The sequence below is a fragment of the Cololabis saira genome, chromosome 19 (assembly GCF_033807715.1).
Source record: "Cololabis saira isolate AMF1-May2022 chromosome 19, fColSai1.1, whole genome shotgun sequence".
NCBI classification, from domain to species: domain Eukaryota; kingdom Metazoa; phylum Chordata; class Actinopteri; order Beloniformes; family Belonidae; genus Cololabis; species Cololabis saira.
In genome coordinates, this window is record NC_084605.1 from 10,828,798 (window position 1) to 10,854,905 (window position 26,108).

General features: G+C 36.5%; 2 protein-coding genes across 2 annotated transcripts; one reads left to right on the plus strand and one right to left on the minus strand.

The window, feature by feature from the left end:
- Positions 1-3,716: 3,716 nt before the first annotated feature.
- On the minus strand, positions 3,717-11,952 carry LOC133419410 (elongin-B). Its single transcript, XM_061708572.1, has 4 exons — positions 11,884-11,952; positions 6,885-7,019; positions 6,552-6,660; positions 3,717-4,728 (listed from the first exon to the last, which is right to left on the minus strand). The coding sequence occupies exons 1-4, from the start codon at positions 11,884-11,886 to the stop codon at positions 4,616-4,618; spliced, it is 360 nt and encodes a 119-aa protein (XP_061564556.1). The 5' UTR covers positions 11,887-11,952; the 3' UTR covers positions 3,717-4,615.
- A 3,839-nt stretch (positions 11,953-15,791) lies between these two features.
- On the plus strand, positions 15,792-23,211 carry pkmyt1 (protein kinase, membrane associated tyrosine/threonine 1). Its single transcript, XM_061707985.1, is given in 8 exon segments — positions 15,792-15,901; positions 17,415-17,835; positions 18,833-19,013; positions 19,209-19,497; positions 20,278-20,384; positions 20,471-20,643; positions 20,762-20,973; positions 22,158-23,211. Coding segments are annotated over 7 exon segments (1,614 nt in total). The 5' UTR covers positions 15,792-15,901; positions 17,415-17,463; the 3' UTR covers positions 22,438-23,211.
- The last annotated feature ends 2,897 nt before the right edge of the window (positions 23,212-26,108 follow it).

Sequence of the window (26,108 nt, forward strand, 5' to 3'; positions counted from 1 at the left end):
TTTTTTCCAGTTTTACAGTTTAAAATAAATTTAAACTGTAAAAAATAATTTTCAGGTTCAAATTTTATTTTCAAATTAGCAAAACTTTTGGCCTTGATTTGGCTCCATAGTGTTCTGCCAATTTCTGCTGCTTTGCCAAAAAATGCTACCTAATGGTTTTCTACCTTTGTAGAGCTACAATTTTACTGTGTTTTACTCCCTAAACCACTTCCTTTCCCCCCAAGTGGTCCTTGTCTCTTGCCAGGCCGTTACTGTAAATAAGAATGTTCTTATGACCAGCCTGGTTAAATAAAGGCGAATGACTGAATGAATATCAAATAAAGCCATAGAATTGTTGTTTTTTCTCTCTTTATCGTATAATGTTCACAAAGTGTAATGTATTCATGGCATGGGTAAGTGTATTTTGAAGGATCAAATACTCAACATCCCATATTATCCATTTTACATCGTGCAAGAAATGATGCAAACTTTGAAAATCGACTGTGCGCATGCGCAGAACCACAAAGTAGCATTTCTCGGCAGGTAGCAGAAATTGGCAGAACACCGGCCCCCAAGGAGGTTCGATCAGGCTCGCGGGATAATTTAAAAGTGAAAAAATGCATAAAAGACATGGAATTCAAATTTTTAATAAGATGCAACTCATGTATTATCCGCTAGGGGGCGCACTGTTTTGATCAGAGTAGAAGACAACAGCGGTATCAATGCACCATCTGCTTCTTTATAAATCTCATTTAATCTTAAAGTGCATTGCTATATTTTTCAATACCAATTAATTGTTAAAGTTTTGTGCCTTTGCACAATCAGTGGGATCAGTTGCAATGCATATATGTGAATGATAAAAGTAAATTGCACATTTGTCTAAGGAAATATGAGGTGTTCCATGAAATGTTTTGTAAAAGAAATGTTCATTGAATTTCAAAGTTTTCCTAATGTTCTTGCGCTTTTTTACACCAAAACAAAGGAAAGACATGATATTTTGAGTGCGACTTCCATACATGCTATAATATAGCATGTATGGTATAATCTTAATGGTCCGGCCCACTTGACTTCTACCGAGGCCTTATGTGGCCCACAATGTGAAATGAGTTTGACACCCCTGGTTTAAACCATGAAAATAACCTGCAGGACTTCCCCCGGAGCATTTAATTGAGCGCCCGTGACCGGATTTGGTCGAAGCGACGAGGATACCGTACTACAGCTCCACTTTCCGCCATGTCTTCACGGGCAACCAGCCCCATCCTTCATGGCTTTGTCCCGTATTACTGTGAGAGTCAAAAAATGCCAGTGGAAAATTCACAAGTTATTTTTTTCTGTTTTACTACAACTGTAGCCTATAGTCATGGCATTTGAGGCACAAATATGTTTACAAGTTTTCTACAGACTTTCTGTTTGCACTTTTGTTATTGCACTAAAATAAAATGTGCACTATTACAGAATGGATGTTTTATATTAATTTATACTATTTTAATTTAAGCAGGACAGGTTTCTGTTTAAGAAAGATACTTATTTTATTCAGTTCATTTTGTTATTTTGTATTAAAGTGAATTGCTGGATAATAATTAGTTTTCCATGTGTTGATGGCTTTCAAAAATATGCATCTAATTCAATTCAGGTTCGAGTCAAATAGTTAAAAAATTGTTTCACTCACAAAAAAAGGGGCTAAAAAAATTCACCACGCCAGGAAAGGTGAAGGCAGTCGGGTTGGCCGGCCCTGCCGATGAGGTGTCCCTTGTTTATTTTTCAGGGAGTTGGCAACCCTAGCTATGAGTCAATAACTGATATCAACAAACACCGACACGTCCACCAGTTTTTGCTGTTTTTCATAGATTCATATGGAAATATCTTTGTATCTATAGTGTTTGTATCATTCATCCATGAAGTAAATGGCTGATTCCACATGTCTTTCTATTGTGAAACCCATTCACTTCTGCTTAACAAGCTTCCTCTGGACTAGATGTGTACCGTATGTTATGTTTACTGTTGTCAGGGTTGTTCATGGTCATTGAGGTCATCATCTCCATTACTCACACAGCGGCACATCAGGGTCAGACTGAAGTTTATCCACGGACAACTGAGACATGGGAAATAGGTTTATGATGCATGTCTTTTAGTCTGGCAAGACCTTGAGATAATTGGAGATATAAAAGCTGCTTTTGTTTGGAAAAGAAAAGAAAAAACCATCAACCCAAAAAAACCAGTTCCACCAGTGAAACATGGTGGTGGGAGGATAATGCTGTGGGACAGAGACCCATGTTCAGGAAATAAGATCATGAAAAACAGGATCATCTTGAATAATAATGTAGAGGACTCCACCGCCAGTCTAGGTGTATGTTACTGCTGTCTTCCAACAAGACTATGACTCAAAATATGCATCTAAAATTCATCCAAAGGACATCAAACCACAAGTCCTGGAGCAGCCTCTCAGAGCCCAGATAGCGATCCTAATGGTAATCTGTGGAGGGGATTCCAGGTTTAGGTCATTCCTTGGAAAAAAAAAACAGTTTGGATGAGCTGGAACAAATTAACATGGATGCATGGTATAAGAGTCCTCAAGAGACATCTGCCAAATTAGTTAACTACCTTAAGAAAAAAGCTGCATCACCGATTGCTGGAGAACTAATCATTTTGGTCTTGGCATATTTGATTGTCTCTTTCTCCCCCCCGACCCTACCCCTTCCTCTTTGTTTTGATGCCTGCCAAGCAAACACGTCAGTAAAATATATAAATTTAGCAAAAAAAAATTTTTTTCTGGAACTAAAACAAACTACAACTAAATTTCTTTGTAAAGATTATTTTCAAAGAAAAGTTCAAAGTTTTGTACGAACCATAATCTCAGGCTATATGTGCCTAATTCCTTTCGATTACATTTAAAGTTTCCGAAGGTGCTCACACATCGTTCTCAAAGAGCAATTTAATGTCTAGTACGGCTTGTACTTAATATATTAAGTTCATTTCTGAACATTTCATTAAATGCACCATGCAAGCGTAATAGGTTGGAAAATATGCACTCACAAAAAGCCATCTGAATTTGTAATACGGGGTTGATTAGATACCAGCTACATTGATGTAAGTGGTGAGGCAAGTAACATACACATTTGCAAGTTTTTTTTCCAAGTTTTAAAGAAAAAAAAAAAAACAACTCAAATTTGTACATGCGATTCCAGGAAAAGCAGACATACAAAATATGGTTACAGTTTATGTATGCCCTGTCACGGTCACGGCTCGCTGGGAGAGAAACTGGAATTCAGACAATGTTGATGTTAATTAATTCCACCTGCACCTTTTCCTGCTGTAAAAAGCCTGAGTGTTCCCAGTGAAACAGCAAGTGGTACAGCAATCCTGGATCTTTAGGAGCCCAACAAAACAAGGGTACATTGAGAAAGGCTGAATTTGTTGTTTAAGTTCATTTACATTACATTTAAAAACTGTAAAACTTTCAAATTTTCAGCAGAAAAAAAAAAAGTCAGTGGGCTGGTTTGATCTATGATGTTTTTCGATCTAAATTAAAAGAACACAAAAGCAGCATTTCAAAATAAAAGTAGGAGCTACACCACCTTGCACTTACAGAGAAATCTAAATGGGACAGTGTATCGTTGATGTAATTAGTGCCATCCTCCAATCTGCTTTTTTGCAATCTAGAAAAAAGAAATTGATGCAACTATTCTTTATAACATATTCACCCAAGCCCATATTTACACAGAAATTAGCCACGGTAGTTAAAAAACAAAATAGGAAAAACTTTAATTATTCAATCTCACAGTTACAAGCTATTTGTTTGTGTGACTGGGGGTAGGGTGGAAAGGGGCACAATAATAGATGTGTGCATTTACAAAATGAAAGTTTACCACAAGAAAACAATCTTCTGTTTAATGTATGTCACAGACAAAATGTCATCTGACCAAAAACATCCTTCTGCTGTCCAAGAAGTACCTGCCTTTGGTCTCAGTGCATGAAACAAGACAAAGGACTAAAAAGTAAGACAGTGAAGAAACAAAAAAACTTATAAAAAAAAAAAAAAAAAGGAAAAAGAAGGTGTATCCAAGTTTGTAGTCAAATGATAAATGTATAAACAAAAAGAACTGTGAAAATCAGTCTGTTTTTGTGAAAGTAAAGTTTTTGTTCTGATGTTTGTTCATGCAGTTCGCTAAATCAAACACTGAGCCATGCATGTTACTTCTAGAGCACCGAAACACAACTACGCCTCCTCCGTTTCCAAAATGTTAATGTTAATAATTATAATAACTCAAATACACACACTTAGACACACTCATACGTTCCAAACCAACTTCTTGACCCAGGTGTTTGAGCCTGTTGGTGCTTTAGAGTAAATTCAAGGAGCAGGACTGCATGTGAAGTGGAAACCAGAGTTTTTTGGGAACAAAAAATAAAAAAGATGGTGAAGTGAGTTGGGATTTTTTTTTTTCCTTTTCTTTTTGGGCTGGGGGGTTGATATGATAGCGTGACGTAACATGGATAGGCTTGGTTACCTAAAATGTCTCCATCGATCAAATGAAACTAATTTACATATCCACCACCCTGCTACTTCTTCACTGCAGTTTATCCACACATAACCACTCCCATCCTCTCCTCTGTTTCTTGTCTCCACTTCCTTCTATCACTGCACCGCCTGCTCATTGGCAGTGCTACCAGAGTCCTGGGGCTTCATCACATCAGGCAGTTCTGGGGGGCTGGAGAAGGCCTCGACTTGCAGCTGCTCAAACATCTCATCTGGAGGGCAGAACAGATGGGGAAACATGAGAATGGTGGTGACAGCAGGGTTTAAAGAGGCTGCATAAGTCATGTCAGGAGCGCTAACGCGGTGAGCATTTACAGTAAAACATTTATCTGGAGGAATATAAAGCAATTTAAACAGTTGTTCAAGGCAAAAAAGAACATACCAGAGAGGAAAAGTGGTCTTACTGACACACTCAAAACGTGGGAGCTTAGCAACTTAACCCACAGTCTAAAAACAACTGAACTTTGGTCGTATCTCATATCATTGTAAATATAAAAAATTCAAGTGTACAAAAAGTCTTATCTTAGTGGCAATTGAACTCTTAAATCAAATAGATATTATTCAGAAATGCCAAAAACCGAGCTTTTGCTTTATCACTTAAACAAAAAAAATTATGCAACTTCAGATGAACAACCACATCATTTTTTATTTGGCCAAAAAAACCATATCAAAACATTGAATTGTTGAATCTCCATGACATTAACAGTGGCTACGGTTACACAATGTTTTTTAATTCGGAATTAAACTATTTTCCTTCGAGCTTACATGGAAATAGTAATTCCGAATCGAGGTTTACATGGAAAAAACGTTTGATCGGCTTTATCCAATTCCGCTTAAGGTCTGGGGGTTGGGAAGAGTTCTGATTGGATAGGGGGGCGGAGCGGAAGTTACGTCTACCGGAAGAAAAACAAACTTAGCCGCTACAACTTTGAAAAGCTCACAATTTTTATGTTTCCTGCTATCTGTTCTTTTAATTATTTCCAGGTCCTCCAAGCTATTTATTCTCTGCTCTTGACCACTGCGTGCTGCCATCTTGAAACTCGGTTTCAAAAACAAGCCCAGCATGGAATATAAGCGTCATGGAGACAGACGGGCGAGGGAACGAGCAGCGCAGAAAGACCGGAATTAATTTAAAGCGGAATGAGTTTATACATGATCGCGGAATTATTCTATTCGGATTTAAAATCGGAATAAACCAGCCACTTACTTCGGAATTAAGTTTAATTCGGAATGGCCATTTTCATTCGGAATTAGGTGTTTACCTAATCAGATTTAATTTTAATTCTGAATTAAAGAGGAATTAAACTTCACACGCGGTGAAGGACTTTTGGCTCACAACTGCTATTCAGTTAATTTTGTGTAAACTACTGTTGAGCTTTTGCTTTTACTCAAAAGTCTCTTCCAACATTTTTATCGAGTTGAGATAATTGCAACATGTTGTATTTTTCCCCTTTGTTTCCACATTTCTTGGTGTGCTGAGAATCATTATCCGGAACTGTGACATAATATATGTCAAATCTTTAGCTGCAAGCCACATAGACTATTTTTTGACTTTTGAATACTAGTACATACACAAATGTCTTAATATGTAAAATTAATATCACTAGCTTGATAAAGTACATGTAAAGTATATTTAATCAATATTATTAGATATTAAATGAACATCTGATGATATTTTTTAAAAGTTCAAGACCACATAGTGTCATGGTCCAGTAGCTGCATAAACCCAAAGTGCTATCCATCCACTACTGTGTTTAAAAGTATGTAGCGGGTCTTTGCGCTAATATTCTTTGTTTGAGCGTTGCTAAATATGTGACAAATATGTGCATTTTACATCTCTACTTTGGTCTCAAGGAAGTTGTTTGTGTAGAAAACTAAGCAAACCTAGGACGTGCTGTCCTGTTTAATTTTTGTTTTTTTTTTCCCAATAGAAGATGTTTATTTCTGGAAACCTTTCCAAATAGACCAGATAACGTTGGAAAAGAAACAAAAATACAGTATGCATCCATTGAATTACACCGATATTACTACATACCATTTATACGGAAGGCCAGACCAACCGTAGCTGGTGCTTGAGGTCTGGCAGTCTGGTTGGTGAATCCGCAGTCCCCCAGGGTTTTGCTGTCCTCTAGCAACTGATCATCCTGAAGAGCAAGAGATGAGTGTGTCAGGAAAAAAAAAAAGAAATCCTTAAATTACTGAAATGTTAATTATATGACAACAATGTGCCTGACATTTGTATATTTAAACCATTTAAATCACACAAATGAAAGACATTGTAAATTTGACCAGAGACACATTCACACATTTCCTGAAAACAAATACTTGGGCTCTCTGGTGCTTATTCGTTACTCAGCCCTAAACCCACTTTGTAGAGCCGCTGGTCCTCAGGTGGCCTTTTAAGTATTCCTTCGACAATACGCTTCAGCTCATAAACAGTAGTGGACTCCTTGGCGTCTGTGAAGATTGTCGTCTTGTGACGCCGGATCATCAAGAACACGTCCTGGAAGACAACGTCCACACAATTATATGACAATGAGAGCTGGATTTGTCGTTTTGCTTTTAAATAAAGACTGCTAAAAGTGAATGTGATCTAGCAGGAATCCAGAGTCTGTTGTACATTATTACCATTTGCATTTTTAAAAAAAAATCACAAAACTTCTTTGCATGCATTGCAAATAAATAATGTTTGCCCATCTAGAAAATGCTTAAAGCATCCCAAGTTAAATGTAGATTAAGTGTTGCTGCTTTATAAAGACATTTTAATTGGCCATTTCATGCTAACTTCCAAGGATCTCATTTTAGTCTTTCCTTCCCTCTACAAAACTGGATCAGTGCTTAAATATTTATGACAATATAGGAAAAACTTAGATGCAGAAATGCCATGAAATCTCCTTCTGTCCTCCTTAATGTTAGTACTTTGCACGACTCAGTAGTCAGCTTATAAAGATTTATGGCAATGTAGCAACGAACAAAAGAGAGATTCCTGTACAAACAGAGCTTTTTAATACTGTTTTTGCCCTTTCAAATTAAAATCAACTCAGTTTGTCCCTATCCACACTATCACTTTAGTGAACAACATTTTTAAGTGTTTTCTGCTTTCAGAGGTTTAAAATATCTATTTATTTTGACCCTTTGCCAATTGCCATTTTGCTGCAAACACATATTTCATTTTAAATCAAAACTGCTTGTGTTGGTCCCTAATGAAAATTAACAATCTATACAATAGACAGTGTTGTTTTGAGTCTGGAGTTTTTATTAGGCTTGTGTAAGATTTCATATGCAAATATAGAACGTGTGCTGTCTATACGAGCCTTTAGACACGGTTTCATGTTGTCACTATCACCAAATCTTTTGTGGCACGCAGAATCTATCACATGTATGTAGAGCGTAATGATCCCAGTGATTAGTTCGTCAATATCACCTCTTCTGTGGCGCCATCTGCATTTAAGAAGGCTGGTGACCAACCCAGCAAGCATATCAATCTCAAGACCAGGTAGCTCAAATTGTCAGTCACTCATTGTACATTCACATAACAAGCAATTGCCCAACTTTGATACAATTCTTATTTAGTAAAGATCTGATTTGACGGTTCAGATCCACAACTAGAAACTGTCTGGCATTCGATTTTCATGTGAATGTGACAACTCGGTAGGGCTGGGCGATATATCGAGATTTTAATATATATCGATATATTTTCAAAAACGATATGGTACCAGACAATATCGTTTATATCGATTTAAAAAAAAAATAAAAATAAAAAAAAAAATTTTTTTTTTTTTTTTTACATTTTTTTTTAATGATTTTGATATAGCTTATTCTGTGACAAATTGACTTGAATGTTTTATTTGAGATTTGCACAAATGTTTTGTTATTTGCACAACTGTCAACCTCAGTGGAAAAGTCTGCCTGTTACTGTCTACATTGTATTAATTGCACAGTGTATTTTAATTTAATTGTTATGCAGGAAAGGGATATTTGTTTTATTTTATTCAAGAAGCATTTTTATTCTATATATGCAGGCAGTTTATTTTTATTTCATTTGTTTTATACATTTTGATATTGTGCAGACCTCTGTTAATAAAGGAACCTGTGTGACATTTGGCACGAGGCTTTGTATTAAAACTGACTGTTTTTTTAAGGGTTTGCCTCAGAAAAAAATGAAGCTAACAGAGATGCTATGCTATAATGCTTTGGGGGAAACCCCAATTAAGGCACAGAAAAAATATCGAGATATATATCGAGTATCGCCATTCAGCTAGAAAATATCGAGATATGACTTTTGGTCCATATCGCCCAGCCCTACAACTCGGGATATCCACTAGATTCTTTCCAGCATATGTCCAGCCGTATCAGCAACATTGTCAACAATATGCAAGGCCATATCGAGACGGAAGATTCAACCAAGGCATTGTGGAAGTGATTGCAACTGTTATCGCTGAAATATCACTAATGAGTAGATACTTTCCTCCATTGCTGCTGATTGTAAGCAAGACAAAATCTATCTTAGCCTAATTCTGCATTTATCTTCCATTAAACAAGACTGTCCATATATAATTAGGCAAGAATGTGAATTCTGATGTGTTCTCACTCCTGTTGTATGACCACATAATAAATATATATCTGATTTAGGATCACGTACTGTAGTGGCACAATTCTGATCCGAAAATTAGAACTAATTATCAGATTTATGTGTCCACACACCCCTGAAAAAAGATAATATATAAAATACCATAAGCTATGTCAAAGGTAAAAAGACAACTCAACCTAATTAATTAATTCAAAATACTGGATGTAGGTCAGATCAGTTAGGTGTGAACATGGGCATTTCCATGTAATCTTGAGGGAAGTTCTTAACTAAACAAAATGGATAAAAATTAAAATGAACAAAATAGAAGATTTTAAATCAACACACAGTGACAGCGTCAATGTATCATGTTGGACTATATAAATGTCGTATAACTGACTGATATATCTCCACAATAAATGAATGCCAAGAAATCCACCGGAGTCCAAGAAGTGTCGGCAGAAATACTCGACAGGACAATTCTGGACCCTATGGTATCTACATACATAGGACACTCTCCTACGGCTTCAAAGACCACGGGAAATTAATTGATTAACTAATCTATACTGTTTAGCAATGTTGAGAGCATGCATGCTGAGCTGTCTGGGATGATGGTGGAGGATCGACTGGCATGTAGCCTTATTATGTTTTTGAAAAATATCTGTATACTACGCAAACCTGGCTTCTTGTTTATGCAACTTCTACCAACAAATAATAGACACAGCTATGATACCAGAATGGCCCTAGCTAATCACCTTTCTCTGCCTATGCCCAGAACCAATCCATTGAAGAAAACGGTAATGTATAGAGCAGTCGCACACTGGAACCATCTCCCCCCATGTATAGTTGCAATAATCAAGGTGTCAAGTTTTAAAAGGAGACTGAAGCAGCTGTGGTTCAGAAGGAAACCATTATCGGTCCTAGGTATATATTGTGATTATTTTGCAAATTGTAAGTATATTATAAATGTAATAGTAAATATATTATAAGTTACTGTAGGCTATGAGTGTATATATAGTATAGTAGTATAAGTATATTATAATGTATAAGTATATTATGATATATAGTAGGGCTGGGCGATATATCGAGATTTTAATATATATCGATATATTTTCAAACGCGATATGGTACGAGACAATATCGTTTACATCGATTATTAAAAAAAGTTTTCTTTTTTTTTCTTTTTTTACGATTGACTTGAAATTGACTTGAATGTTTTATTTGAGATTTGCACAAATGTTTTGTCATTTGCACAACTGTCAACCTCAGTGGAAAAGTCTGCCTGTTACCATCCACATTGTATTAATTGCACAGGGTATTTTAATTTAATTGTTATACAGGAAAGGGATATTTGTTTTATTTTATACAAGAAGCATTTTTATTCTATATATGCAGTACATTTTGATATTGTGCAGACCTCTGTTAATAAATGTACCTGTGTGACATTTGGCACGAGGCTTTGTATTAAAACTGACTGTTTTTTTAAGGGTTTGCCTCAGAAAAAAATTAAGCTAACAGAGATGCTATGCTATAATGCTTTGGGGGAAACCCCAATTATGGCACGGAAAAAATATCGATATATATAGAGTATCGCCATTCAGCTAAAAAATAGAGATATGACTTTTGGTCCATATCGCCCAGCCCTAATATATAGTATATTTATACTATATTTTATATACTATAAATAGTGGTGTAGGTATATTATAAATTAGAAAGTCGTTGCAAACTATTTTGCTCAAAAGTGGATACAGATCTGGTGACAGTAGCAAATATTGTTACTTAAGATGTGTATGGTTTTGGTTGGTTACTTAATCGTTTATTTTTGTTTCAATGTATTATTTCAGGAATTCTAGTGAATGTTTTTCACCCTTTTTGAGTTGTATTATTGTTCTTTTGTATGTCTATGTGTGGCCCCCAGGAAGAATAGTCTTCCCATGGTGAAGACTAATGGGGATCCTTTTTAAATAAACAAATACTGTTTAGCGGTGAACAGACCCAAAGCAACCGCGGTTGAATTGGTTTGATATTGGATATTATGAATTCAACACCCATAAAACTTGTGATACATACCACTGATTTTGGTCAAACCACTTGTGATGTGTTCATGGTCACCTAGACTATATATCACAAAACAGTAATTATTAAAAAATCATATAATCAATCATATATATGGGCTGATTTAAAAATCATATATATGGGCTGATTTAATGTGGTTTGATGAATTAAACACCCATAAAACAATTGGTGTTATGTATCACACGTTTTATGGGTGTTGAATTCATTAAACCTCATTAAATCAGCCCATAATATGATTTTATAATAATTACTATCTTGTGATATATAGTGTAGATGACCATGAACTCATCACAAGCAATATGACCAAAATCAGTGGTATGTGTCACAAGTTTTATGGGTGTTGAATTCATAATATCCAATATCAAACCAATTCAACCGCGGTCACAAAAAGCGTTTTCTCTGCTCTTTTGTTCCCAAACTCCTACAACGAAAAATAGTTAAATAACAGCCCACACATATGCGCCAACAGTAGTTTACACACTAGTGTCCTGACGGGTTACGTGACTGAATTGTCTGACATTACAGCGCGTCCAGGATTAGCTGAGTTATCTCGTTAGCTTCCAGGCAGCAGAAGGAGCTAACCCGGGGAGCTAACAAAAACAAAGTGGAATTGGCACTTCAGAAGCACCTGCGCGTTCAACAAAAATGCCAAACGTTGATTCGGTGTTCGTATCTACTTACTAATCTCACAAAACAATACATACATTGAAGAAAATAACGTTACCATTTCAAGGGATCAGTTAGCTAGCCAGTTACGCCAGCCCTGACTGCACCGCTTGCGGAAGTTGCGTAATGACGTCATGCGTGGTTACGCTCGGTGATGACGTAATCACGCTGGAACAAGACATCATCAGTACACCTTCTTCACTATCTTACTGGTCTTCTTTTGTTGGAAACATTAATTGGGAAAAAGTCTGGCTATTACCACAGAAGTTTTTCCTAACTAATAAAGTCAAAGAGATTTCCTTTAAAATGCTACACAGATTCTATCCTACCAATCATTATTTACAGAGACTTAAGAAAGACATTGATGTGAGTTGTACTTTTTGTGGTTTTCCCAATGAAACACTGATTCATTTATTTTGGTCTTGCCTGTACACAAAAAAACTTTGGAGTAAATTGTCCCGCTTTATTGTAGATCACATCTACCCCCAATTTAATTTGTGCTGGAAAAATGTATTGTTTGGATATATTGAATTTGACAGGAATCTCAACTGTAAATTTTATTTGATCAATTTGCTCGTTATTTTAACTAAATTCTATATCCACAGATCCAAATTTTTAAATAAAAAGCCAAATTTTCCGGAGCTGTCCGCATATATCAAACAATACATATTCTCCATATCTGATTCTGTAAATAAAAAAGCTGTTAAAACTTATGACCTTTGTAAGCTATATAAGATATTTGTTTAATTTTTTTTTTCTTTGTCAATGACTAATTCCCCTGGCGTATTTGTGACTGTATAATTGTGTAGTTTATGTTGTATACACATATGTCTGATGTTGCTCTCAATTCTGTGTATACTTATGTATTTTGCTTCAATAAAGTTGAAAAAAAAAAAAAAAAAACAATGTTACCAATGGTGTTCGGCAGGGAAGGATTTTGTCACCGGTCCTGTTTAATTTTTATATGGAGGACCTTTCTGTGCAGTTGAATAAGTGTGGAACAGGTTGTATGATAGGTGATGTACTTGTACATGTACAGTAAAGTGAACATCATGCATGTATCTCTTAGATTTTTCATTTATATTATTTCCTTTCATTTTAATCTTGAAATCATATTATGTATCATATATTTATTATTAGACTGGTGTCATATATTCCTCTTCTCTCTTCAGATGCACTGTTGAGGTTTCTCAGTCCAACCCCTGCAAATCTTGGGCCAACTACATCAAGCACTCCTCCTGTCGCTTCCACCTCAGAGGTCTTTCTAAGATCCCCTTTTTTCCCCTTTTTATTTAAATACTTAATTAGTAATTTTTTGACAATACTGGTTTCTTTAATATCTTTTTGTGTGCAGTGCCTTATTTATTTATTATATTATTTATTTGTTTATTGTATTCATAATTTATTTTATGTCACTTGTTAACACTTTATTTTGTGGGTATTTAAATCTTATACTTTATGTAAGCTATTTATATTGTATTTTTCATATATTCATTTCATATTTTTTTGTATTTCTTTCTAATTCTAAAAGTATTTTGATTGAGCAATTGCTTTCTTTAAATAAAAGAATGTCCAAGATAAAGCTATTCAGTTTCTTGTGAGTATATACACCAGCAGTGGAATTTACTGCGATGCAAGAGGGGCGCCACCTAAAATCTTGCCTAGGGCGCTAAATTGGTTAGGGCCGGGTCTGCAAAGAAGACTAATGTGATGATTGTCTGTAGCTGGGGAGATAGAAAGTTAGCTTTTCCTGACTTCTTTCTGGCATACTCTGCCCTCACCGAGTGTGACGAGGTGAAATACCTGGGTCATTTTATGACTAATGATCTCTCTGATGACAGAGATATTTACAGACAGTGTCGAAGGATGTATGCCCAAGCTAATATGCTGCTGCGCAAATTCAGCATGAGCTCGGTGGATATTAAAATTTCTTTGTTTAAAACATATTGTACATCCCTATACACTGGCCACTTGTGGTGTCGCAACAAGAAAAGCAGCATGCAGAGGCTAAACTGTGGCTTATAATGACTGTATGAGGCTGCTTCTTAAAGTCCCAAGGAGCTGAAGGGCCAGTCATCTGTTCGTTAGTGCTGGAGTACCAACCTGTGCTGCTGTGCTACGGAATTTGATGTACAAATGTATATGTAGAGTATCTAACTCTTTAAATAGCATTATCACCTGCTTAATGAATCCTGCACTCAGCTCAGTCAGGTTCACATCTACGTTGTGGAACCACTGGCGTTCAGCGCCTGACACTCTTTTCTTTTTGTGTCACTGTTGTTTTTAAGTCTTCTGTATTGTGGTTTTTGTTGTCTTTTATATCATAGGTTGTTGTCTCTTATATTGTGTATGTTATATGTATATTTTTTTATGGTACTATGGACCTCTAGGCAGCACGGTGGCTTAGTGGTTAGCACCAGTACTCGAGTTGAGGGGGGATGAGGGGGGATGGCATCCCCCCTGAAATAAAAACGGTCAAAATCATCCCCCATCCCTTATGTCATTTCATCAATGAATGTGCTATTTCAACATTTAGAGTCATTACCAGAAAAATAACTTATTTGACAATTTTCACCTGTTTCAAGTAGATTTTCACTTGAAATAAGTAGAAAAATCTGCCAGTGGGACAAGATTTATCTTCTCATTACAAACAATAAAATCTTGTTCCACATGCAGATTCTTCTACTTATTTTAAGTGAAAATCTACTTGAAACAGGTAAACTTGTTTTAAGTGTAATGAGATTCTTTTACTAAAACGAGACATTTTAACTAGAAATAAGACAAATATTCTTGTTAAGATTTTGAGTTTTTGCAGCGATCCATTTTACTTATCCTATGAAGGACAGAGTCATATTGATAAGTTCAGAAAAGTGTTTTTATTGTTGTGTTTTGATGTATTTGATGTAAGCCCAGTGGATATTTAAAGCTTACAGAAGGCTGCATTTAACTGCTGCTATGTCATTCCTGCAGTATTTCTGCAGGTGTTTTGGTCACTGCTATTATTTGTAATATATTATATTATTTGTAATCAGCACAAATTATCTGTCCCCATATGATAAAATCCATCCCCCCTGATTTATTTTACAACTCGAGTACTGGTTAGCACTGTTGCCTCACAGCAAGAAGGTCCCCGGTTCGACTCCCAGGCCCAGCAGGGGCCTTTCTGTGTGGAGTTTGCATGTTCTCCCCGTGCTTGCGTGGGTTTTCTCCGGGTACTCCGGCTTCCTCCCACAGTCCAAAAACATGCATGTTAGGTTAATTGATGATTATAAAATTGCCCGTAGGTGTGAGCGTGAGTGTGGTTGTGAGCATGGTTTGTGTGTTTATATGTGGCCCTGTGATGGACTGGTGACCTGTCCAGGGTGTAACCCCTGCCTCTCACCTGAAATGAGCTGGGATAGGCTCCAGCAGACCCCCGTGACCCCGCAAGGGATAAAGCGGGTAAGATAATGGATGGATGGATGGATATGGACCTCTTCTCGAGATGTGTCTTTACACAAATAACAGTCTCAGAGTAACCAAACACGTGCAATAAAATCATCTAGCACCTTCTTTAATAATCATGTCTGCCTCACTCTGCTGCACCTCTCACTTTTGTATTTCTTTTGTATAATTTTTTTGTATTTTTTGTATAATTTGTCTTGTAAAACTGTAAATAGGTTATTTTTATTTTTTTCAGAACTGTCCTTTTCACTACCTCAAACTGCTGCACCTTTAAATGTTTATTCTGTACATAAAAATACCACATCTGTTTATTGTCTATTGTTTATTTTACTACCTAAAGAGAGAAATTACCGGAGTCAAATTCCTTGTTGGACAATGTTCGAACCTGGCCAATAAAGCTGATTCTGATTCTGATTAATAAAGCGTGAATTGAATTGAATTGAATTGCGTAATGACGTCATGCGTGGTTACGCTCGGTGATGACGTAATCACGCTGGAAACGTCGCACGCAGCCCTACGTCGCGTTTGCAGAGTTTGGCGCGAGATGATTACAAACTACTTACTGGGTGTAAACGCGGATTTGGATATACAACCTTTCTTTTTTGGGAAACTGCTGCTAAAACTGGAGTATGGTCTGTGGGATATTACTTACTTAGTTTTTATTATTGAACAATTGAGTGTCAATAAGTGCAAATGATTTAATAGTAGGGTGGTTTGCTGATTTGTGGTTGGTTTATGCTAGCGAAACTCAATGTTGATGAGGTGGCAGTTGTTTGTAACGCTATTTGTGTTTATTCACAAGCAAGTCAGAAATGTTTCAGCTTAAGACTGGGGTTTGTATCATTTTGGTAATTGACATATACAGTAGTCATCAACAAGCATGGGCGGATCATGAAAAATGGGGTCCAAAACATCCAACAACTATATATTACTTAGTGTTTTGTAACCCCAAATGTGCGTCTTTCCGGCGTAATGCTTAATTTGGCTTTTTAAATATCTTTTGTAAGCCACTTTCCTTCTTTTATGGTTTTAGTTGTCATTGTATGTCACCGCGGTTGAATTGGTTTGATATTGAATATTGGATATTATGAATTCAAGTTGAATTATTCAACACCCATAAAACTTGTGATACATAACACTGATTTTGGTCAAACCACTTGTGATGTGTTCATGGTCATCTAGACTATATATCACAAAACAGTAATTATTAAAAAATCATATATATGGGCATATATATGGGCTGATTTAAAAATCATATATATGGGCTGATTTAATGTGGTTTAATTAATTCAACACCCATAAAACTTGTGACACATACCACTGATTTTGGTCATATTGCTTGTGATGTGTTCATGGTCATCTAGACTATATATCACAAAACAGTAATTATTAAAAAATCATATATATGGGCTGATTTAATGTGGTTTAATGAATTCAACACCCATAAAACTTGTGATATGAACACATCACAAGTGGTTTGAAAACAATTGGTGTTATGTATCACAAGTTTTATGGGTGTTGAATTCATAAAACCACATTAAATCAGCCCATAATATGATTTTATAATAATTACTCTCTTGTGATATATAATCTAGATGACCATGAACGCATCACAAGCAAATCTTTTGTAAGCCACTTTCCTTCTTTTGTGGTTTTAGTTGTCATTGTATGTCGTTCATTTAGCATCGCATTTTAATTATTGTCCCTCTTTGAAGTCTTGTATTTTATTGCGATTTTATGTATCATTATCTACTTTTTGCATCTCTTTGAGGTCTTTTTTTTTTTGGCCCAGTTGTAGTTTGAATTTCCATTTGTTGCATATCACAATTTATTTTTAATTTTGACTGCTTTGGTTTTGGCCGAAGATCTGTTCTCAACAAGTCTGGTCAACAATATGTTAATTCTGTCTGACCAGTAAGACCAGTCCCTCTACAAATGAAGTTGTTGTCAAAGAATCTAGTAAATATAGCCATATCACGAATGCTCTACAACTTGTTTGACAGGATATTCAGGATGTTGTATTTCTGACAAATACGTAGGAACACTAAACAAGAAAATGGGCTGAAAATCAGGGTGTCATAGTTAAATGAGCTAATAGAAATTTCCCATTGTTAAAGTGTTTTTTCTTTCCTTTTTATCTCAAAGGTTGCAGATTGCTGTTTTCATAGAGCAGAGCTGAAAAAGTCCCTAAACGATGTCAGCGGTGGAAACTACAGTGTCCAGTGTGCCTCTCCCTCTTCCAGCCCACTTCTCCCACGCAGAGCAGTCCTTCTCCCTAAAAAAGCGCAGATTCCCATTTTCTTCATCATCTGGCTTCAACTCCTCTTGCTCTTCCCCTGCTCGACTTTCACATTCTGTTGCTCCTCTACCACCATCTAAGGGATGTTCCTCTGTGAGCAGGATGTTCCCTTACCAACAATCTCCTTGGATCCCACTTTCTGATTCCCTGAGGGAATCTTACCCTCTGAATTCTTTATATGATTCTAAAAAACATCAGTCGTATTTTAGCCAGTGCTTCACTAATTTGGGTCTCCTGGGTAGAGGGTCATTTGGAGAAGTCTTCAAGGTGAGCAAGACACCGATTTCTGATTGTATATTTATATGAAATTATTTAAAACATTTGTTGTATTAGAGGTTGCTGCTTCTTAGCATTAAGACACCTGGAAGTGTGTTCACATGAGTAGTTTGGTATTTCCTGACCCAATCAAGCCTAAATGGATTCTGTGTGAATATTTTTTAATTATGCCAGAGTTCATTTTGAAGTGGTTACTGTTCAGGGGTTCTTAGCCTGTCAAACATAAATAGATCCTGCTATTCCTGCGCCGTTATTTTGTGAGAGCTTCCATAAAATATGCAATTTTAAGACAATTTAATGTCAGTGTTGATAGTTTAAAATGATTCTACTGTTAGTTTTTTTGGGCATCGAATTCACTACAGGAATAGTTAAGTCACAGAGTTATTAACGTTCACGAAAACGAACGAAATAACGAAAACTAAAATTGAAAAAGCAATTTCGTTAACTGAACTAAATAAAAACGAAAATTAAAAGACAAAAACGATAACTAACTGAAACTATATTGCGTGTTTAGAAAACTAACTAAAACTAACTGAAATTATAGATATAATTTCCTCCGTTTTCGTCCCTGTCAATATAAGCCTCTTGGAATGATCAATTTATTCTGCTCTGGGCGTTTATCTCCAACAAGCAGCTACGGCACCTGAACGCCTCGCGGCCCGTGACGTCAAAACTAAAACTAATAAAAACTAAACTAAAACTAAGCATTTTTGAAAATATAAAAACTAGCAAACCCACACTAAAAACGAATTAAAACTAACTGAATTGAAGGAGAAAAAGTCAAAACGAAATAAAACTAAACTAAAATGAAAAATTCTAAACTATTATAACCCTGTTAAGTCACATAATATTTTTCAGCTAATAAATGGGTATGGTTTTTGCTTTTCAGTGAAGAACCTCACAAATAAATTTGGACATCTCTGAAATCTTCTTTTCTCATCGTAGCTATAGATCTTGTGGGTTGATATCTTGTAACTGTATTTTGTAGGTGCAAAGCAACAAAGATGGTCACCTGTATGCAGTCAAGCGCTCAGCTCATCGCTTCAGGGGTAACAGAGAGAGGAACCAAAGTGTGAGGGAAGCCAGGAACCACGAGCACATTTGTCCTCATCCTCAAATGGGCTGGAGGGGTCGCTGTATATTCTGACAGTCCGTAAGATGTAGCACCAGTAGCAGATTCAACATGCTGAGAAAGCACCTGGACAGGTCTTGCTCCATAAAACTGTAATGAACCATCTCCCGATCTTTAATCAAGTAAGTAATGTAATCTCGCCTCGATCTTTTATTCTCAAGAAGTATATTTCTTCTCCAGATATTCTCAAATTCCTAAACATCTGGTAGTGTTATTTCACATTGACACTGAGCATGACTACTTGACCCTCAGAGCACTGAATGCACTTTGCACCTCTCAAGCATTTGTGCACCTTGACTCTCAACCCGCTTTGTGCACCTGGATCTCAAACCCGCTAATGTCCTCATCACTGCCTCCGGCCGACTCAAGCTGGGGGACTTCGGGCTGCTGCTGGAGCTCAATCAAATGAGTACAGAACCCACACAGGGAAGAGGTAAGGAGGATGCCCAGGAGGGCGATCCGAGATATATGGCTCCTGAGCTGCTACGCGGAGAATATGGACCTGCTGCAGACGTTTTCAGGTACTTATATAAAAAGTGAGAAGATGGAGTTACACGGTATTCTGATTTACAGTACAGATCAAAAGTTTGGATGCACCTCATTCAAACAAATGGGGAAGTGGGTCCAAACTTTTGGTCTGTATTAGGGCTGGGCGATATGGACCAAAAGTCATATCTCGATATTTTCTAGCTGAATGGCGATACTCTATATATATCGATATTTTTTCTGTGCCATAATTGGAGTTTCCCCCAAAGCATTATAGCATAGCATCTCTGTTAGCTTCATTTTTTTCTGAGGCAAACCCTTAAAAAAACAGTCAGTTTTAATACAAAGCCTCGTGCCAAATGTCACACAGGTACCTTTATCAACAGAGGTCTGCACAATATCAAAATGTATAAAACAAATGAAATAAAAATAAACTGTCTGCATATATAAAATAAAAATGCTTCTTTAATAAAATAAAACAAATATCCCTTTCCTGCATAACAATTAAATTAAAATACGCTGTGCAATTAATACAACGTAGACAGTAACAGGCAGACTTTTCCACTGAGGTTGACAGTTGTGCAAATAACAAAACATTTGTGCAAATCTCAAATAAAACATTCAAGTCAATTTGTCACAAAATAAGCTATATCAAAATCATAATTTTTTTTTTTTTAAATAATCGATATAAACGATATTGTCTCGTACCATATCATGTTTGAAAATATATTGATATATATTAAAATCTCGATATATCGCCCAGCCCTAGTCTGTACTGTATGTAAGCGATTTAAAATGTCCTCTTTGTTATTTAGTTTAGGCATTTCTCTTCTGGAGCTTGCCTGTAATATGGAGGTTCCAAATGGTGGTGAGGGATGGCAGCAACTCCGACAGGGCCATCTTCCTTCAGAGTTCACCAATTGTAACAATCATTTTCTTTAAAGCTCCCACAAATTGTAAATTTTTCAGAAAATGCTCATATTTACACAGAGCGCCGGTATTTTGCAGGTCTTTCTCCTGAGCTGCAGTCAGTCCTGCGGATGATGCTTGCCCCAGAACCGTCTGAGAGAGCAACAGTCACTGAACTTCTTGCCCTCCCCTCAGTCCGGAAACACAGATGGAAAAGACGCATGTATCTCTTGGTTGCTGAGACCGTGCTGACTCTGGCCTCCTTGTGCCAGGTAATGTTTACAGTACATCTTTTATTGACAATTGTGACCAAATGCTTTACCAGCTGGTTAATATTAATGAACCATTTAATGCTTTTCTGCTTCTTTTTTTTCTTTCTTTTCTACATAGTTGGTGGTGTGCTTTGGGTCCAAAGTCCTCTCTTTCTTTCCCTTGCCCATGCTGCCCCGCTGGACAAAGCCAGAGCCTTGCACTCCTCCTAAGGACAGCTGGGAAGGAGATTTAACACTCTCCCTCAGTACTGCCGACCCAGAGAGTCCAGAGGACGATGCAGTGTTTCTGCATCAGACAGATCCAGAGTTTTCCCCCAGCTTTACATGCAGGTACACCGTCACTGCACTGATAAGATTATGTCCTTGTTAAGATTCTCGCCCCTGCTCTTTAATCTGCACAATAATAGATCATTTCTTGTTTCAACTGACTACAGTATGTAAGTGTTGGACCACTTGTTTTATTCTAGAGATTTATTATTGTAGGATCCATTTCTATGTGGGTGTGTGTTTGTGTAAGGTACCAAATTAGGCCAGTAGGTGTCCTCACTGTCTCAGTTGTAAATGGTATATAGGTGAGAGCTTGCAATCAGGTGTCAGGTGTTGCTAGACGGAGGAGCATATAGTTTTTTGACCGCTACGCTCTGCTCCGCTCTGTCACTTTTGTATGGTAGTGGTGAAAAGGTGATCAATAAATGAACATCACTAAAGAAGTGAAGCTTAAAGTCATTTGTTTCACTAGACCAGGCGGTCGGCAACGCGCGGCTCTAGAGCCTAGTGGCTCCTGGAGCTTTTTCAAAAAGACCTTTTTTTTTTCTTTTTTTCCTTTTTTCTCTTTTTTTCTTCGTTTCTCCTTTCCTTCTCAACATTTGACTTCTCGAAATTTTGACTTTTTTCTCGACATTTGACTTTTTTCTCAACATATCTACATTTTTCTCGAAATTTTGACTTTTCTCGACATTTTGATTTTTTTCTCAATATTTCGACTATTTTCTCAAGATTGTACTTCAACATTAATCTTGACATTTCAACACTTTTCTCGAAATTTCTACTTTTCTCGACATTTCGACTTTTTTCTCGACATTTCGACTATTATCTCAAGATTGTACTTCAACATTAATCTCGACATTTCGACTCTTTTCTCGAAATTTCAACTTTTTTCTAGACATTTCGACTTTTTTCTCGAAGTGCATAATGAAAAAAAATCTTCCCCCAGTTATAACTAATATACATGATACATGCAGCATGTGCTGCCTTCATTCTAAGGCTTATACAAGACTTTTCATTTTTTGCGGCTCCAGACATATTTGTTTTTTGTGTTTTTGGTCCAATATGGCTCTTTCAACATTTTGGGTTGCCGACCCCTGCACTAGACACAAAGTTCACAGTGCAGCAGCAAGTGCGTCGTTGAAATTTAGCCTGTTTATGCAGCCCCTCAGTGGCTTTAAGTTTTAGGCTTAGCCGCTACATTCAAATTAACTCCTTTTCACTTTTTCTGTTTCTTCACTTTTCTTCAGGGTTAAATCCAGGCTCACTGGGGAAAGCACATCAACTCCTAACCCACACATGCCCATATGTGAACTTTTCCCCCCCTCCAGTATCCATACAAATAGTTCCTTCCACACACTCACACCTAGCGCAAGCCCCATATATTCCGAACATCACACAGGCTCTTCATCTGCCAAGTCCTCAGAGAAATGTGGTCGCAACTGGGTGCAACTCGAACAGGATGAACCCCGATCCAACTTTGAGCCAAAGAACCTGCTTAGTCTGTTCGAAGAAACAATTGAGGGCTAGCCATGAGTATAAGACTGTCATTTTACCTTCATGGACAAATTTAAAATGTCAGGTAAAGGGAACCTCATGTAAGAAGTTTACTACAACCCAGTATTTATATTAACTGTTTTCTGTTCTTTTGTGACAGTCCTATGACAGCTTCTTTTAATGGGTTTTTGAAAAGGAATGGATTTAGTGAGGTTTGAATATGTAATCATACCTTATTGCACTTTTTATGCTTGTATTCTGTTGCTGAATTGATATGTATTGATTTATTTTTGAATATCTTATCAGCAGCATACTAAAGTTATTAATTTGCGTTATGAGTTACCAAAGAAAGAAGACAGCGAAAAAAGAATTTAAACAGGTTGTGACTATAAAGAATGTCAAAAGAATTTAAACAGATTGTGACTATAAAGAATGTCAAAACACAGTTTTACTGTTGTATTTTGTTTTCTGTGTTCACGTTTATTCAATGTTTGGTGTTATTGTGACAGAATACTAGGGTTTAAATCCCCAAAAACTTGCATCTAAACCGACAGAATGATATTGTTTTCTTACCACTAGATGCCAGCAACGTACAGCGTGCTATATAGAAAAGGACCCATAAAACCTTTAACTGTCTGAGTCAAGTGTGGAGATTTGTTTTCTTAAGCCACTTTTGACACCACATCCAAACATAAAAGGTGCTCAACTGATGGGAATGTTGTGGTTAAATGTGATTAAGCACTGATTGTAGAAACCGTGTAGCTCGAGCGTGAACTGCCTCAGATTATTTAATTAATTTACAAAGAAAAAAAAGAATGAGAACAGGCTTATGCTATACTGCTATTCCATTTGTTAATGAGTTAATTAAACAACACTTGGCATGAGACTTGTGAAATGTGTTTTTCTTTCTGATATTAATAGCAGACGTTTCATTTTTTTTTAAGTTAAAGTGAATATCACCAAACACTGAATACTGACCAAACCCTTCTACCTGCTGATGGTGCCATTTAGAAGTAATATTGTGCAACAAGTGGCCTCAATCCCATCAATCTTAAGGTTCCCTAATTGGTTGCTTCACTTCACTGTGAGTCAGACGGTGTCATATATAGCATGTGTGTATATATACCCTCGACCATTTTACAGACAGGTTGACATGCATGGAGGCTGAAAAAGGAACCTTTTGGAGGGTAGCATGATTTAATCTGATCAAAGGGTGTGTTTTTGGACTTCACTAAAATTCTTGTTCTTTAGCTAAATGAAACATTGAAGCTTTGTAGTAGGCTCAGAGCTTCAACATTTAATTACTTACTTGATATCCATAAAGCTCGTAGTGTTCTCCTGGCATGGCTGTCAAATACTTTGATTTCTATTGACAGCCAATAGCAAATATTTAGCATTTTGCTGTTTGTGAGATCTCGACAGGTCAAGGAGCACACCGTCCAAGCTGTCATCATAGTCGCAGGTTAGGACCAGAGGCAGTGGCAGCGGCTCAGTTGTACTGAGGCTCTTTGCCTCTTCATTACAGCCACAATTGTTTTTCCCCAGAGATGATCAAAGGAGCATTTACTTTGGTTAAAGTGAGTTTCTCGTTTGGGAAATGTGTTTTTATTTGAGCATTTCTAATGTCTTTGTTTCTAATTGTCACAACGGGTGACTCTCCACTTGTCAACTCATAATAAATGTCATTATTGAGAGGTGATACCTTTTTGAATCTTTTTAAGGGGTATTGCACAGACGTGCTTTCATTTCTGCTGTATGCTATGTACACTAGAAATGATGAAACTGTTTGTTAACATGTATGGTTGGATGAGAAATGTGTCGTTCTCTCCGCTGCAGACACTGAATCATCTTAGCAACCTGAGGCAGTATTAAAGAGGGAAGAGCTTGGCGAGGACCTCACAATCACATCACCCTCTGATCAATCTGAACACCACTGCACATCTGTTAGATCAGGAAATACCGAATATTTTCCATAAGAGAGGGAATTGTTCCAGAAAAGTTGCACAGCCTAGAAAATACGAAAACAGGCTATTGGTGGCCTGGCAACTTCATTTATATCGTAGGTTATTGATGTGAAGTATCTGCTTGTTTGCAAGATCGTCGAGAGTACCTTTTTGAAGTTCCTCAAGGAAAAGATTTAAAAAAAAACATGATTGTGTCTGCCTTTGTGCAAACTGAACCACTGTTGTTTACAATGTATTGGAGATTCTTCTGTTTGCCATTTACAAAACAAACCTGCAGAACAGGAAATTATTCCAGCAGATAGTTGAACAGAACAAATCGTCCTAATAAAAACAAATGTCACTGGAGCTTCTGTTTGGATAATTTCCTGTTTTGCAGGGTGGTTTCACAATGACTGAACACATTCTGAACCTCAATTACAAAAGAAATCATTGTGTTTACATCTTTAACTCTGCATCAAAGCATCAAACAACTTGTTGACCTTCAGCAAAGCAGCGTGAGAAGATGTTTTCTACTGAACTCATTCTTCCATGTGACTTGAAAGTCGGTCAAAGGATAGGAAAAACATCAGATGTGTTTCTGGTCATTTGAGTAAGGACCTACTCTGTTTTTGAAGAGATGTCAGGTGGCTCTTGTCATAGCAGGTTTATGGAAAGCAGGAAAGATTACCCAAATTTAGAAAATTAAAACAGGACCCTGAACTGAGAGTTATTCGCTATATAATAATTATTTTAACATCTTATAATCACAAGGATGTAAAATAATATTGTAGGAAGGGACTATGTGGTGATAGGGAGCACCTCATTATCACATTATGAAGGAAAAACACATTGTTAAATTAGATAGGAGCTGTTGAATATTCATGAGTGTATTTCAGATAATCAAAAACTGGAATGGGTGTTTGGTTAAGTTATACATGGCATTCCAAGTTATTGGACAACCTTCAGAAAACTTACATGCACATTGTAGACCTTGTAATTATTTTTTTTAATCTTACACCAGGAATGTGTTTAATTCTATTTCATACTAGAGTAACACAAAACGTGGGATTTTTTTTTTTTACCCAATCATCCTTTGGCCCTGCCATGCCCATGTCATAATATCATAATCTGCCAGGTGTTCGTTATGGTTTACACGTCTGGTTTATTATAGAAATAAATAACAATTATATGACCCGATTGCAATTGGAAACAAGGCTAACTTGGATGATGTTTGTTGTACCACAGAAGAATGTATTAAAAAAAAAATGGACTCATTGATAACGAGGTACAGGACTGTCTCAGAAAATAGAATATTGTGATAAAGTTCTTTATTTTCTCTAATGCAATTAAAAAAACAAAAATGTCATACATTCTGGATTCATTACAAATCAACTGAAATATTGCAAGCCTTTTATTATTTTAATATTGCTGATTATGGCTTACAGTTTAATATTAAGATTCCCAGAATATTCTAATTTTTTGAGATAGGATATTTAAGTTTTCTTAAGCTGTAAGCCATGATCAGCAATATTAAAATAATAAAAGGCTTGCAATATTTCAGTTGATTTGTAATGAATCCAGAATGTATGACATTTTTGTTTTTGTAATTGCATTACAGAAAATCACAATATTCTAATTTTCTGAGACAGTCCTGTAAAGTGTAAGCTTTTAAGTTGAAAAAACAGCATTTTAATTTGACCTTTTGCGGTCTATTACCAAAATGTCCCAAATCATATTTTTTCTTTCTTTGCAGTATAACAG

Coding starts and splice junctions, on each gene's coding strand:
- LOC133419410 (XM_061708572.1), bottom strand. Junction 6,661..6,884: donor AGGACCAGCGGCTCTACAAA/GTGGGTTTAGGG, acceptor CTTGCTCTTCAG/GATGATCAGTTGCTAGAGGA. Junction 4,729..6,551: donor TCTGGCCTTCCGTATAAATG/GTATGTAGTAAT, acceptor TCTGCCCTCCAG/ATGAGATGTTTGAGCAGCTG.